Below are 17,219 nucleotides of genomic sequence, written 5' to 3' on the forward strand. Positions count from 1 at the left end.
TTGCTTTCCTTAAAACCAGCTTAATTACTGACCTTGAAGAGAATGTTAGCTTCTGATAATGGTACTTGGTTATTGTTCATCTAATTCCTGCTGATTTTTTATTCTGGGAGGTGGGGTGGAGGATAGCTACTGAAGAACTCAATACAAATGTTATCTGAATACGAGACATTGTGAATAAAGTATTCATTATCAAATGTATATTATTTCACTATGGAATTATAGAAATCACTGAGAAGTGGAGTGAAAACTTTTTGACAGATTTGTTTATAAAGAAATGTGGGCTTGAAAATTTAAATAATACTGGCTTGTATGTTTAGCATTATTTGACATATGATGAAACATAGAATTGGTAGATCCTTCTTGAGAGCATGACAGTTATTACCAGGAAAATTTATGGTTCATAATTTAAATAGAGTTAAGTGTGGTCTCACTGATATAGTTTTAATTACTCTATATTGGCAATTCAAGTTTTTTTCTCCTATACATTTAACCAGTAATTAATATGAAGTCTTAAGCTTTCATTAATAGGTATTCTTCATTGTTTTAGAGTCTTAGTTTTAGAAAGATGGACCTTTAGAGATCCTGTTCTAACAACTGAGGAAATATTTTGGTGAATTCATTCTGGGGTAGGGAGAATGTCTCATAGGCTTTTCTACTTTTCGGATACTTTATTGTATAGTGAATTAAAATTCTCTTCTCCATTCCCCTGGGATCAAAAACAAACAAAATACCACAAAATATCATTCTGAAGTTGATGACATCTACCATCTTAATCTTTGTATTATATAATTCTGAGTAGCTCTTTTCTGGATGTCTGACTTTTAAAAGGTAGTGTGAAATTTAAAATAGCCTAGTATAGAGATACTTCCTTCTGTTTTCTGAATACTTCTGTTAATGCAAGTCTAAGATGATATTAGATTTCATGGCATCTGATATCATGATATTATATATTCATGGCCTCCAGTCCCATCACTTCATGGAAAATAGATGGGGAAATAATGGAAACAGAGACTTTATTTTTGGGGGCTCCAAAATCATTGCAGATGGTGACTGTAGCCATAAAATTAAAAGACGCTTGCTCCTTGGAAGAAATGCTATGACCAATCTAGACAGCATATTAAAAAGTAGAGACATTACTTTGCCAACAAAGGTCTGTCTAGTCAAAGCTATGGTTTTTCCAGTAGTCATGTGTGGATATGAGAGTTGGACCATAAAGGTGAGCACTGAAGAATTGATGTTTTTGAGTGGTGATGTTGGAGAAGATTCTTGAGAGACCCTTGGACTGTAAGGAGATCCAACCAGTCAATCCTAAAGGAAATCAGTCCTGACTATTGATTGGAAGGACTGATGCTGAAGCTGAAACTCCAGTAGTTTGGCCACCTCGTGCAAAGAACTGACTCATTGGAAAAGACCTTGATGCTGGGAAAGATTGAAGGCAGGAGGAGAAGGGGACTACAGAGGATGAGATGGTTGGATGGCATCACTGACTTGATGGACGTGAGTCTGAGTGAACTCCGGAAGTTGGTGATGGACAGGGAGGCCTGGCATGCTGCGATTCATGGGGTCACAAAGAGTCGGACACGACTGAGCGACTGAACTGAAGATGATACTAGCTTTGTTATCCATAGGGCACTTTAACTCATGTTCGATTTTTCATTACTTAATTTTAATACTTTCTGTTGGCTCCACATCTGTTAAGTATTTCTAGGTTATTTTATTATATTTATTTTTTTGGCTATACCATGTGGCATGTGGGATCTTAGTTCCCTAATCAGGGATGAAACCCATGTCCCCTGCATTGGAAGGGTGGAGTCTTAACAGCTCGGCTGCCAGGGAAGTTCCTCTAGATTATTTTATTATTTAAAAAACTTTTTATTGCTCTAGGCTATTTTCAGTACAGTGTTTTTAAGTCATTTTTTTTTTTTTCTGATACATGTGATTGATTTATCCCTCTTCCAATGTGTTGAGTTTATTTAGTTTTGGTCCATTGTGCTAAAAGAAAGATGTTTATGTTTACCTTCTGGTTAGAGGTTTGAAGTATATTTCTATAATACTTAATAATTTCTGTTAACTCTTTTCTCAGAGTTAACCCTATCAAATTTTAATTTTCTACCCAGGTGTTTTTTTTAGTGTATGTTGTTCTTTTTAGATTTAAATCTTGTTTTAAACATCATCCATGTGCCAGGCACTATGGAGTTTCACTATTTTTATAATGAAGTACCTTTCAGCCTATTGAGGAATTTTTTCTTTTTTTTTTTTAATGAAGTCTTTCTTTTGTTAGACCTCTGCTATGAGATAGCCTGTTTGCAGTTTGTGTAACATTTTCTTCTTTCCCTTCAAATCAGAGTTGGGAGCCTTCCAATTCAGTCCACATCTCTCTGTTTTTTTGATAAGAGCTTTGTCCTTTGATGGGGATTTATCATTCAGAGTCATGGTTCAGAAAATAAATTTTATGGTTTGGTACTATTGGTTGATGATAATCTACTTCATTTCTTTTTAACCGGTCCTCAACTGAAAGAAGATAAGTAACCTGACTTACTAGTTTCCACATAAATAAGGAGAAATAGGCTGCTGTTAGTGGTTTGCATGATATCTGATTATGACCTGGTTGTCATTCAGCTACTAAGTCGTTCTGATTCTTTGTGACCCTATGGACTACAGCATGCCAGGCTCCCCTGTCCTTCACTATCTCCCAGAGTTTGTTCAAACTCATGTCCATTGAGTCAGTGTTATCCAACCATCTCATTCTCTGTCATCCCTTTCTCTTGTCTTCAGTCTTTCTCAGCACCAGGGTCTTTTCCAGTGAGTCAGCTCTTCACATCAGATGGGCAAAGTATTGGAACTTCAGCTTCATCATCAGTCCTTCTAATGAGTATTCAGGGTTGATTTTCTTTAGGATTGACTGGTTTGATCTTGCTGTCCAAGGGAATCTCAAGAGTCTTCTCCAGCACCACAGTTTGAAAGCATCAATTCTTTGATGCTCAGCCTTCTTTACGGTCCAACTCTCACATCTGTACATGGTGGTAGTTAACTCACTAAGTTGTATCTGACTCTTGCAACCTCATGGACTGTAGCCTCCCAGGCTCCTCTGTCCATGGGGATTCTCCAGGCAAGAGTACTGAAGTGGGTTGCCATTTCCTTCTCCCACATCTGTACATGACTACTGGAAAAACCATATCTTTGACTGTATGGACCTTTGTTGGCAAAGTTCTGTCTCTGCTTTTTAATACACTGCTTAGATTTGTCACAGCTTTTTCCTAGGAGATCTGGAAGACAACATATTTCTTAACTTGATTAAATCAATAAATATTTGAGGTCCTGTCACATGTCAGAGTCTATGTTGGGTCCTAGTGATATACTGGTGAACAACAGAGATAGAGTCCCTGTCATAATGGAGCTGAAGGCTAAGGGGGATGCAGTTCAAGAGAAAGATAAACATTTAATGCAATAGATACTTTGATAGGGGAGGTTCAGTGTGACCTGAGCAATAAGAACACCTAATCCAGCCCTGGGAGGTGGCTAAAGAGAGATCTGAGGTAATCATGTGATACAGTCCCAAAGTGTCCTCATCACCTTTGTATTTTCTTATACCATCATGAGTTTGTTTCCAAGGGAATCCCACTGTCTTGGAGAGCTAGAATTACCACCTCTTTTGTCTTTCCCCCTCTCAAGCAGAAACTGAATTTGATAAGTGCTATTGAGGTCCATATTGAGGTCTTGGAAAAAGCTTTGCTGAGCCTCTGCCATCCTGGAGAAAATTCCCTTGTTCACATAACCCCCAACCAGTCTGTTTCTCACTCTCAACGTTTTATCTTCACCCATTGTCTCTTATTGGAGAAGGCAATGGCACCCCACTCCAGTACTCTTGCCTGGAAAATCCCATGGATGGAGGAGCCTGGTAGGCTGCAGTCCATGGGGTGGCTAAGAGTCAGACACGACTGAGCGACTTCACTTTCACTTTTCACTTTCATGCATTGGAGAAGGAAATGGCAACCCACTCCAGTGTTCTTGCCTGGAGAATCCCAGGGACGGGGGAGCCTGGTAGGCTACCGTCTGTGGGGTGACACAGAGTCGGACACGACTGAAGTGACTTAGCATAGCATAGCATAACATTGTCTCTTATCCCTGGTAGTAGTGCAAGTCATAGTTGGCGTTCATACCCTGTAGAAAGGAATTAATAATGCCATAATAAATCTTTTTCCTGAGGGTTTTTTTCTTTACCACCATCTTAGTTGATTAGGATTTATGAACATCTTTTTTGTAGAGTTTTGAATATTGATGCAGAATCACAGTACTTTAATTAATTTATAGGAAAAATCGAAAGGATTTTTTTTTCTGTCCCTTTATTTTCATACCTTGGAGAATATCCAGTATGATGGAAACATTACAGACAGAAAAACAGTTACGGGGAGAAAAAACTGTTTAGGTTTCTCAGAGGAAATAGATGGTACTTTTTATTATTGGTATTTTATAAATGAGCAGTCACTTTTGGGACCCACATATTATGTCAGACTTTAAAGTATTATAGTTGTGACCTTTCGAGTAGACTAAGCTACTCAGACTATACATACACACATATTCATTTGAGGGAAAACTTACATTCTGCTAATTTTCCATATGTATTTTGTCAACTAAATATTGGAAGATACAGCTCTATCCAGACTGACAACATTTGAAAATATCTCTCAATTTTGCTTAAAAAATCCCTATGTGCTGTGGCTGTTTTTCTGGCATTTGTAAGACATTTTATTTCTGTTTGGTTTTCAATTCCTCATGTTTTAGCCAGTCATTTTTGGTTGGTTGAAAATTAGCCACTTTAGTTTAAATATACTTCCCCTGGAAAATGAGATAAAAAAAAACAACCCCCAAATTAAACTGAAGCATTTTCTTAAAATACTTAGCCTAAAAAGGCTTGGTATACATGATATGGACAAGTAAAACCTTGGGATTAAATGGACATTAATGATAGATATTTTGCTTCTCATGATGATAATAGAGGTACTGGATTCAGCCTGGAGTTGGGAGTCACATATTTGGACTTCCTCAGCTCTATTGCACCACTGACAAACCAGCTTAGTACCCGGTGATCTTGTCAGTTTCACAGTCAGTGTTAGAGATTTATCATCCAGTCCCACCTCTTTGGGATTAGACTTCTGTAGACTAATGGAAGGCTTTCCAGGTAGCACAGAGGTAAAGAATCCACCTGCCAATGCAGGAGACGCAAGAGATGTGGGTTCAATTTCTGGGTCAGGAAGATTCACTGGAGTAGGAAATGGCAGCCCACTGTAGTCTTCCTGGGAAAATCCCACGGACTGAGGAGTCTTGTGGGCCACAGTCCATGGGTAGCAAAGGGCTGGACATGACTGAAGCGACTGAGCAGCACACACACAGCACAGACTATAGATTGCTAATATGGATTGTGGAGAGTTGCTCACTTTAATTAACATTTGTTTTAACAGCTACTTAAAGCGCAGAAGAAAGCCCAGAGAAGGGAGCACATGCTAAAACTTGAGGCTGAAAAGAAAAAGCTTCGCACTATACTTCAAGTTCAGTATGTATTACAGAACTTGATGCAGGAACATGTCCAGAAAGACTTCAAAGGGGGCTTGAATGGTGCAGTGTATTTGCCTTTAAAAGAACTTGACTACCTCATTAAATTTTCAAAACTGACCTGTCCTGAAAGAAACGAAAGTCTGAGGTAAGTTAATAAAAATGTTTTCCTAAAATAAGACACATGACACTTTAGCTTTTCAGTGTATATATTCAGCATTGGAAACATTGGCTGTCCAGGCTCTCACAAGGTTGATAGACTATCTAGTAGGAAAGTGAATTTGAATGGTATCATTAACCTGCTTCTTTATTGTAACACTGATCTTTAAAATGTCTGATAGTTTAGCCTTATACTGGTATTAACCATAATGCTAATTAGTATACTCTTAAACATTTTTTTGTAATTATGTCAGACTGTTGTATGACTGAGAGTCTTTGCCTCCTTACTACTGTACCTAATTGGAGGTAAATGAAATTTAACTTGATCCGTATCACTCAGCTGTCAAAGTTAGAATTATTTAGTGTTCTTCTTTTGCTGTGAATAAATACTGAGGAATAAATTTAATAATTTAAAATAAAAACCCAGCAAATTGAGGCATCTCAATTTTTTTCTTCTACAGCTATCTATTTGCTGTTTTTGCTCAAATGGAATATGGAGTAAATCAGCTATTGAGCAGAGCTCTGTGCTTTTGATTTGTTAGATTCAGGTCGTTTCAATGCTGTGTTTGTTAGCCATGCAAAAGCAGAGTTAGTTTCAACTGTTACTAGAAATTACCCTATCAGTTCAGGAAGAAACCTTATAAAACTCTTTAATTACCTATATATAGCCATATATTTATTTATTTACTTATTCCTACCTGATAATCTACTCCACCATCATCGTCTATTTGGTTGCTTCCTTCTAATGCTTCACTTTGATAGATCCAGGGAATAAAACTTACTTTAATATTTGAAATGTAAGTGAAACCTAATTTGAAAAATGAGCCGCTCTCTTTAAAGTCTGATGTAGCTCTTAATATTTCCAATCCACTGTTCTTTTATCTAGGATGTATACTTGGTAATGAATGATACCATATTGATTGCTTTAAACTCTTTTTGAGTCTATTCCTTAATAGCTGTATTTGGTAAAATCTTTATTTTAGTTGTTTTAAGGAAAAATGCTTATATATATGAAGTCCATAAATGGGCATTTAGTCATCTTTTATAAAATTTCAATTTTTTATTTCCAGAGAGTAGAAAAACACAAAATGAACACTGAATGTCTTAATTGTTGATGGGTTATATTGTATAAATTGGTCTGCTCCACGTGCCTCTAAAACCACTTTTTTCTGCTGCTGCTTTTCCTCGTCAGCGTTGAAGACCAGATGGAGCAGTCATCCTTGTACTTTTGGGACCTTTTGGAAGGTAGTGAGAAAGCAGTGGTAGGAACAACATGTGAGTTTTCTCTACTCTGGGCTTATGCAATAAATACTAAACTTTATGTCTAGGAGTTTAGTATGATATCAAGGGCCAAAACTGTGTCAGTCCATCAGAACTTACATGTCTGACAATACTGGATTCATTGGCAGAATGATAGCTTTGTTTTGTTCTGTTAGAAGCAGCTCTTGTTTAATTGTACTCACTAAAATGGAACCTGTGGTGAGTTTTGAGTGGCAATTGACTATGATTTGGGAACAGAGCTATAGACTAGTGCTTGACCATTTTGGGATTCAGTTCTCTGTTCTGCGTGGTAGTACCCATTCTGTTCAGGAAACTTAAATCCACATATTGTTAATATCAAAGTTTATTTACCAGACCTGCTTAAAAAAATAGGAATGGTTTGGCTCCATAGTTTATGGAGACATTGTTGTCTACCGATCTGGAATTGATCTGGAGAGAAAGAGTCCTTTTGGCTTTGTAAGTAGGCTTTGACCAGATGACCAAGTACAAATGTCTGGACATGAAGTACATAATTTTGTGTGCTAGTTTAAGATAATGAAAACTCACTGGAAGCTGGTAAACATTTTTGTTACTTCCTTTTTAAAAATATTTGAGTATGAATAAGTCTCAATTTCTTAAGTCCTTTCAAATTTAAATCACAGATACTTATTGCTTGGTTAGAATTCAAAGTGATACAAATACTTTGGAAACTAGTTTGTCAGTTTTTTTATAAAATTGTGTATACTTACTATATCACCAAGCAGTTACACTTCTAGTACCCAAGAGAATTGAAAACATACATCCCTTTAAGTACTTGTACACAAATGTTCATACCAGCTTATTCAGAACAGTCCCAAATTGAACCCAGTCCAGATGTACATCAGCTGATAATTAATAAACAAAATGTGATATATCCATACAGTGAAATCATTTCAGCAGTAAAAAAGGAATGAATTATTGATACTGTAGCAGCATGTGTGAATCTCAAAATAAATTATGCTGAATGAAAGAAGCCAGATAAAAAATGAATGCATAATGTATGATTTCATTTATATGAAATTCTAGAAAAGACATAACGTGAATGATAGCGGGTCAGTGGTTGTTAGGGAGTAGGGGGAAGAGATTGTTTATAAAAGGGAAATAAGGGAACTTTTTGAGTTGATTAAAATAGTCTATATTGTGCTTATGGTGGAAGTAACATGACTATTACATACCTGCTAAAACTGTACACTTAAAATGGGAATTTTGTTTCTTGTAAATTTTACCTCAGAGTTGATTTTAAAAGAAAGGTAATCTGTGTCATAGTATTCCTCTGAAAAGAATAGTAGACCCAAATCAAGTTTGAGAACTCTGCTTTATTTGGGAATTATGTTTTTAGTGGCTATCAAAAGTGAAATAGATTTTAGATCTGTTTATGATCTTTAATGTCATTTTAAGGTTTTTCTTGATTATCAAATGGTGATGTGGTAGGAGTGAAATACAGCATAATTCAAGAGTGAAATCTTAATCATGGAATTTTGTACTTTAAACATTCTTTAGAGATTGTCCAAGATAGGTTTTTCTAAAGATTATATTTGAGGAACTGTGTTATTTTACTTCTCCAAAGCCGTAGTTACTTGGGGAAGGTAGAGTAATTGCTTATTGTGATGTCTTAGGGGTGGATGGGAAAATTCTATTTTCTCCCAGCTCAGGGAATAAATATGTGCTTTTTATGACACACTAGAGTCTTCAATTGGAATCTCTGATTTTTAGTCGTTTTCCAAATGGTGGAAATGGAGGTCCAGAGAAACTTAAATGGCTTGCTAAACTTTGGGATTCTGACTTAAAATGTGTATTCCTTCAGTGTGAGGTAGTGATGGACTACGTATTCCCTTTTTGTAGCGTGGCCAGTCCGTAAGTATCTCCGGTGTGAAATGTTATAACGACATACAGCCAGGATAAAGCTGCGTTAAGATTTCTATTTCACATAATTTTCCATTAACTGTTCAGCTATGTGATAACTAACTCTTAGTCACTTTTTGTTAGACAAACACATGAAAGATCTACTCTCTAAATTGCTGAACTCAGGCTATTTTGAAAGTATCCCAGTTCCAAAACATGCTAAGGAAAAAGAGGTATCATTGGAGGAAGAAATGCTAATAAAATCGGAGAAGAAAAAACAATTATTGAAGACTGAATCTGTTAAAGAGTCAGGTTTGTTGTGATCTCTGAAATTCTTTATAGTGGTTGCATTTTTAACACTTAACCAAATGAGTCAAGTCATTGTAAAATGATTGCTTTGTTTTAATTTTATTTTCTGCCTGCATAGAAATCTTTACTAGTCCCAGGATAAGCCTAGGTTTAGGAAACATGTCTAGGCTTTACTACCATGATTGGCAGAGTGAATCTCAATAGAAACTTTAGGGTATACTTTGTTACAAGAGAGTATACTGTTAAAATGAGGCATTTATGGAATTTGAAGGAATCTCTTCGTTAAACTATTAGGATCATTCTATTTAAAACTGTTAAAGTGTAAGTTATAGTAGAGTTCAATACTCTACTGTAGGCCAAGAATATAAATAATCTAAGGTTAACATACTGATCAAAGGAAAAAAATGCCAAAATCAGTTAAAGAAATATTTTTCAAAATTCTACTTTACTTGGAGAAGAAATACTTTAAGTAAGTAACACGTTTACTAATGATTGTTGAGGCTGGAAAGAAATATTACTTCTAAGGAGGTAGTCCAAGCAGCTTTCTGGTAGCCACTAGCAAGATTCAAGTGTTTCTCATTTATACCCCATGACACCAGAGCTATAACTCTATCTTGAAAGAAGCTGGTGTTTGTGGGTAAGGGGAGATAGTCCTATTCAGTCAGAAATCAGTTTGTAACTGCAGCTTGAATTCAGAAAACTGTCTTGAGTAAGGAGAGCAACTAGCTCCAACTAGCCTCAGCCCACATGCTTTTGACCAACACCCAATAGTGAGAATTACTTCTTCCATAAATATACTTAATTGCACCATCCTTTTTCTATTACCCTTCTGAAAATTGTTTCTTAAATGAATTATAGTGTAATCAGTCTAAAAACTTACGGTTTACCTGGTATTTATTTAATATTTCTTTTATTTTCTCAGAGTCTCTTATGGAACTGGCACAACCAGAGATACAACCACAAGAGGTAAAGTACTAAAAGGCGGTTTTCAGTCAACTTCGGGTTTTGAGACTTTCGGATAGTGTTGTGGTTAAAAACTGAGGCTCTGGATCTAGACTGCATAAGCTTGAATCCTGGCCTTGCCGCTTATTAGCTTTTTAGTGACTTTGGGCGAGCTACCTAGCTCAGCTGTGTCTGTTATTCTCCTGCACAAAATGGGGATAATGATAATGCCTGCCTTACATAGTTACTGTGAGGTTTGAAGGAGTTCACTTAAATTCTAAGTTACTTACACTTTGGCCTGGCATACAAGTTACAAGTGTTAGCTGTTGCTGTTTTTGGCTCCTGTACTAGAATTTAAAGATGAGTAGGATTTTGCTCTTGCCAAAATTTACTCATATTGGTAACAGAAGAGGGTATTTGTTCTCTTTCTGAAGTGACATTTTAATTCATGGAGGCTGAAAATAATGGAAGAAGCAGAATTACAGTATGATTGATACATAATGGGAATAAAGAAAAGGTTGGTAATTCAGGGAACATAAAGCTTCAGAATAAAGAGAATAACTTTGTGTAGTTGAACTATCCTCTGCCTTAACATTTGAGGGAGTCAGGTGGTCCCAAAGGCGGCAGAGGCAGAATAACCTTGGTAAGAGAGCCTGAGTCAAGCAAATGTGGCACCAAGATGTGCACTGCTTACCAGTCTGAGGTGAGTCAAATGTAGATCGCTACTTTTGAAGTTTGTCTTTCTGTTAATTGAGGGGAAAGGAATGGACCAAAAAGGAGGAGACTCTCTTCGAGGAGGTTAAGGACAGAAATTTCCTGTTAGCACAGTGGTTCAGACCAGTGGACATAGGAGTTTAGTACTGCCTCCAAGGTCTACAGACTGACTTAAACACGTTTTCCCTCTGGTTTAGTTTCTTAACAGACGCTACATGACAGAAGTAGATTATTCAAGTAAACAAGATGAAGAGCAATCTTGGGAAGCAGATTATGCTAGAAAACCAAATCTCCCTAAATGTTGGGATATGCTTACTGAACCAGATGGGCAGGAGAAGAAACAGGAAACCTTCAAGTCCTGGGAGTCTTCTGTAAAGCACCAGGAGGTATCAAAGCCTGCGGTTTCCTTAGAACAGAGGAAACAAGAGATTCCAAAACTCAGGTCCGCTCTGCAGGAAGAGCAGAAGAAGCAGGATGTCTCCAAAACCAAACCAACTCCTGGCCAGTGGAAGCAGGAAGCTTCCAAATCCAAACCAGGATACATTCAAGAGGAACAGAAGAAGCAGGAAACACTGAAGCCTTGGCCAGTTCAGCCACAGAAAGAACAGGAGCCAAAGAAGCAAACGCCAAAGTCTTGGACACCATCTGTGCAGAGTGACCAGGACATCACCAAGTCATGGACCTCTCCCACGTGTGAAGAACAGGATTCAAGACATCCAGAGACTCCAAAATCCTGGGAAAACAATGTTGAGAGTCAGAAACATCCTTTAACACCACAATCACAGATTTCTCCAAAGTCCTGGGGAGTAGCTGCAGCAAGCCTCATACCAAATGACCAGCTCCTTCCCAGGAAGTTTAATACAGAACCCAAAGATGTGAGTTGATTTGTATCAGTCTGTTCCTGTCATTGTAGGCATAAATAGAGATTTGTGATAGTGATAATTTAAAATTTCTCATTAGAAAAAAGTCAGTAAAACCCATATTAATATATAAAGTATTTCACTTAACCCTTTAATGCATAGTTTGTTTTTCCTAGAAAATCGAAGCACTTAGTCTGTCTTTTGTGCTTAACCTGAAGTGAAATTTCTACAATTAGAAAATAATGTTTTAATGCTCAAATTTTAATGACATGATATGACATCAAAATAATGATAGTTCAGAGAAGACTATAATGTGAAGTGAGATATGTAAATGCATATCAAAAGGTGGGAGACCTTTTTCTGATGCAAGTTATATTTTTCTGTATTCTCTTCCTTCTCTTTCACTGACTTATAGTCATTCAATTAGCTTGTCCTCTTTGAATAAGGAACAAATGGACAGGAGAAGAAACAGGAATCTTTCATGTTCTGTTTCTGAAGATTAGTGCTTGGGGAGGGAGCTGGATTAGTTGTCTGTTTCTGTTTCAAAATAAAAATTTTCTGCAGATGAAAAGTATAGGTATTTACCATTCTATAATTAAGTTTTGGAGTATGAGATTTGGTTCAAATATGAGGCCTCATTCTGTTGATAATAAATAACTCATGCCAGTAATATAAGGCTTATAATGAATAATCCTTAGATACAGTGCTAGTTAGTCTTGTCTTTTATTAGAAGTTATTTACCACTATTTCAGTGCAAACTTGTTGAAGACTTGTTATCACCTTGTTTGCTAAGAAGTGTGAACTCACTACCCTCCCAGTGTTCTCCATGTCCATCTCGTAGTGTTCCTGAACTTCCATGACATTTTAGCCAGAAGTGAAAGTGTTAGTTGCTCAGTCGTGTCCGACTCCTCGCAACCCCATGGACTAGCCCAATTGGCTCCTCTGTCCATGGGGTTTCCCAAGGCAAGAATGCTGGAGTGGATTACAATTTCCTTCTCCAGGGGATCTTCCTAACCTAGGGATCGAACCCAGATGTATTGAGGACCATATATCTTTGGTCCTTTAACAGTTTGAAGATTATTTTTGTATGTTGCACAGGGAACTGTACTCAATAGTTTTTAATAACCTATAAAGGAAAAGACTCTGAAAAAGAATGCACACACATACATGTATAAAAAACGGAATCACTGTGGTGTACACCTGAAACTAACATGATACTATATATCATAAATCAACTATACTTCAATTAAAAAGTGAGGGGGCAGAAAACATTTTGTTTAGGGAATTCAGATCACTGCATTTTATAAATTATGCCTGCCTCAATTCTACCTTTTGGGAAGAGAATTTTAGAGATATTTGTCTCCTTTTATTTTCCTTTCTTCCTCTTTAAGTGGTAATGTAATTTTAGCTTCATCCTGACCCTGCAGAAGATTGATAGCCTTATTTCACTAACCAGATATGATATGACAGTAATTTTAACAGGATAGCTATCAATATTTTGGGAAATTTATAAACCAAATTTAATACTTCAATAAAGTTGCTCAAAAAACACAGTTAAAAATTCCAGTAGGTATAACAGTGCTGAGCCTTGACCATAGGAAATATTGATACTCTGCTGTTTGTTGAATAGTATTTAAAATCAAGAGTGTTTAATTGTAAAGGTCAGAACTCATTTATTGTACCTTATGGCACAGACATCGTCATATTGAAGTTACAGGGTCTCTCAGTGAGTGCGTGCCTCTATCTGTATTGCAATCTCCACTGTCTTTATTTAATATGACTAAGTACAGTCAAGGGCAAAAAAGAGTTCAAAGACAAAAGACTAGATACATGAAATAAATCACCAAAGTTCATACTTTTCTCCTAAAAGAGCCTTTCATATATTTCCTTAGGGTCTATTAACTATTATTTTATGACGTTGTTGATGTAGCTTAGCTGTGTGATTTCTTAGTGAATTAGAAGGTGGAGAGGAGGAGCTGGTAGGGATCGGTTTGCTGATACCTGTAAGAAATAACCATAAACATGAGGTCTGTTTCAGCAATCTTAAGAAATATAGCTGGAGGGGGACCACATTCTAAACAACAGTAGCCCCGCCACAATGTATTATACTTACTTTCAATCCTAACTCTAGGATATATGTGTATACATTTTTATACCTTAATGTCAATCAGATATATATAACAAAATATAACAATATATAATAAAATATAACAAAATATAACAAAATATAACAATCCTAAACTCTAGGATATATGTGTATACATTTTTATACCTTAATGTCTCTGAAATCAGATATATATTAAAAATGGGATATATAATTAATGTGATAGTAACTTTTTTCCTTGGAAAAACGTCATTGAGGTGTTTTATATTGTAGGCAGTGGCATCTTGTGGAGGACATAAGGTAACCGATGTCCACAATGAAAGAACTTTTTATCAAGGAAGTTCTGCTGTTATTGGCCTTCCTTTTAAAAAGATGATGATTAGCAACAGTTCCCATTAAAGTTGTACTGAAGGGGGAAACATTTAAAGTTTGTTTAAATTACTTAGAAGAGGCATTTATGTGGAAATTCTTTACCTGAGATAAACCTATAAGTGAACACTGCTATGTGTTTTGATTACATTAAGATGCAGTGATAAGCTAAGTTTCCTGAATCAAGCTGTTGAATTTGAACTTCACTCTTACACATTATGGGTTTATCTTGTAGGTGCCTAAGCCTATGCATCAGCCTGTAGGTTCTTCCTCTACCCTTCCAAAGGATCCAGTATTGAGGAAAGAAAAACTGCAGGATCTGATGACCCAGATTCAAGGAACTTGTAACTTTATGCAAGTATGAGTCATTATTAAGTGAATCTTAAATGCTAGTTATGGGGCTACTAGCTTCTGGTCTGAAGCATTAAATGAAGTCGTTAAGAGCATATATTCTGGTGTTCAGAATGAGTACAAATCTCAGCTCTGCCACTTGCTCACTCTGAGAGTTTAGGCAAGTTACTTAACTTTCTGCCTCAGTTTCTTTTTTGAAAAAAAAAATGAGGATAATAGTTCCTGTTCCTGTTTGTTGTGAGTAATGAAATGAATTAAACATGTAAGAAGCTTAAAGTGCTCAAATGATATTGCTGCTATAGCTCATTAGTAGTTTCTACTCAGACTGGGAGAACCTGTACTATGCTTGGTATTTGATAGATGCCATTGTGTGTAAATAATCATGACATTTATTGTCCTCAAAGAGTTTATATTTCATTTGTATGAGTTAAGTCAATAGTTAAATGTAAAATTGTGTTATATAAACACATGCAGAATTTCAAAATATTGTGATATTATTGAGCTAGGAAGTAGGCAAATAGAGATTTTTGTGTGTTAATAGTAAAAAGATCTTGCTTTGGAGTTAGACCTACATTTAAATCCACTTCTGCCAATTACCAGTTATATAATCTAACAAACTCCCAACCTTCTACTTTTTTTTTTTTTTAACCTTCTACTTTTTTATTAAGTGAGGGAATTGCTTACTTCTTCAGATTATTTGATGATAAATAAAGAACCTAAAATGATCACTACAAGTGTGTAAGTTAAGTACTCAAAATGTTGGAAATATTTCTGGGATAACCAAGTTAGGCATATGGGAGAAGAGAATGGCTTGTTGTCATGAAAGTGTCTAAGAGCATGAGTTAGTTTAGTGGTTGAAATAAAATAATTAGAACTTCTCATTGGTTATGATAAAAATGAGGGCTCAGTCTATGCTAGGATTAATGTTTATGTTTAAACCTTAAAGTGAGGAGTTTTCCTAACTTGGCCTTAGAATTACTATTAGAATTTTAATACTTGATGGTCTTAAGGTTTGACAGTTACTTTAGATTTACTTTTAATTTCTTCTCCTAAAAGACTTAAGTTATTAACATCTTAGATAGTTATTAAATTCCTATAGCTAATAAGCAGAGGTTTATGACAACATAATAAATAATTTAATGGTAATAGGTTTACCAACAAACGGTGGTCTTTGTTTCCACTCATTATTTAAAATCTTATCTTTAGGAATCTATTCTGGATTTTGACAAACCTTCAAGTGCAATTCCATCGTCACAGCCGCCTTCAGCTACTCCAGGTAGCCCAGTAGGTATGTCCTCATTCTTAAGACTTGTTATACCTACAGCTGTTTGTTCCAATTGTTTCTTTTATAAATAATTTTTCTCTTGACTTGCTTGACTCCTTTCAACTCTGTACATCTAGTGTTGAGGCTTTTGCATCCTGTGAGTGAAATTATATCAGTGCTATTTAGTGCAGTGCTTAACACTGATTAACACAGGACTGGAAAAGGTCAGTTTTCATTCTAATCCCAAAGAAAGGCAATGCCAAAGAATGCTCAAACTACCACACAATTGCACTCATCTCTCACACTAGTAAAGTAATGCTCAAAATTCTCCAAGCCAGGTTTCAACAGTACGTGAACTGTGAACTTCCAGATGTTCAAGCTGGATTTAGAAAAAGAGGAACCAGAGATCAAATTGCCAACATCCACTGGATCACTGAAAAAGCAAGAGAGTTCCAGAAAAACATCTATTTCTGCTTTATTGACTATGCCAAAGCCTTTGACTGTGTGGATCACCACAAACTGTGGAAAATTCTTAGAGATGGGAATACCAGACCACCTGACCTGCCTCTTGAGAAATCTGTATGCAGGTCAGGAAGCAACAGTTAGAACTGGACATGGAACAACAGACTGGTTCCAAATAGGAAAAGTAGTATGTCAAGGCTGTATATTGTCACCCTGCTTATTTAACTTATATGCAGAGTACATCATGAGAAACACTGGGCTGGATGAAGCACAGGTTAGAATCAATATTGCTGGGAGAAATGTCAGTTACCTCAGATATGCATATGACACCACCATTATGGCAGAAAGCTAAGAAGAACTAAAGAGCCTCTTGATGAAAGTGAAAATGCAGAGTGAAAAAGTTGGCTTAAAGCTCAGCTTTCTGGAAAATTAGATCATGGCATCTGGTCCCATCACTTCATGGCAAATAGATGGGGAAACAATGGAAACAGTGACAGACATTGTTTTTTGGGGCTCCAATATCGCAGATGGTGACTGCAGCCATGAAATTAAAAGACGCTTACTCCTTGGAAGAAAAGTTATGACCAAGCAAAACAGCATATTAAAAAGCAGAGACATTACTTTACCCACAGAGGTCCATCTAGTCAAGGCTATGGTTTTTCCAGTAGTCATGTATGGATGTGAGAGTTGGACTATAAAGAAAGCTGAGCGCAGAAGAATTGATGCTTTTGAACTGTGGTTTTGGAAAAGACTCTTGAGAGTCCCTTGGACTTCAAGGAGATCCAACCAGTCCATCCAGAGGAAATCAGTCCTGAATATTCATTGAAAGGACTGGTATTGAAGCTGAAACTTCAATACTTTGGCCACATGATGTGAAGAACTGACTCATTGGAAAAGACCCTTTTGCTGGGAAAGATTGAAGGTGGGAGGAGAAGGGGACAACAGAGGATGAGATGGTTGGATGGCATCACCAACTTAGTGGATATGAGTTTGA

The 17,219-nt window shown here is 36.5% G+C and overlaps 1 protein-coding gene across 12 annotated transcripts in view; it reads left to right on the plus strand.

The window, feature by feature from the left end:
* Nucleotides 1-17,219, plus strand: part of CAPRIN2 (caprin family member 2) — a 43,288-nt gene that overhangs the window by 11,838 nt on the left and 14,231 nt on the right. For 10 of the 12 annotated variants that reach the window (XM_010860603.1, XM_010860604.1, XM_010860609.1 and 7 more), the window contains exons 5-11: nt 5,460-5,698; nt 6,902-6,984; nt 8,995-9,162; nt 10,082-10,125; nt 11,013-11,690; nt 14,384-14,506; nt 15,706-15,787. In XM_010860603.1, the coding sequence (XP_010858905.1) occupies nt 5,460-5,698; nt 6,902-6,984; nt 8,995-9,162; nt 10,082-10,125; nt 11,013-11,690; nt 14,384-14,506; nt 15,706-15,787 (1,417 nt within the window). The remainder of the gene's footprint in view (nt 1-5,459; nt 5,699-6,901; nt 6,985-8,994; nt 9,163-10,081; nt 10,126-11,012; nt 11,691-14,383; nt 14,507-15,705; nt 15,788-17,219) is intronic. The other 2 variants (XM_010860608.1, XM_010860610.1) reach the window with 1 other exon arrangement.

This window comes from Bison bison, unplaced genomic scaffold (assembly GCF_000754665.1).
Source record: "Bison bison bison isolate TAMUID 2011002044 unplaced genomic scaffold, Bison_UMD1.0 scf7180017864468, whole genome shotgun sequence".
Classification (NCBI taxonomy): domain Eukaryota; kingdom Metazoa; phylum Chordata; class Mammalia; order Artiodactyla; family Bovidae; genus Bison; species Bison bison.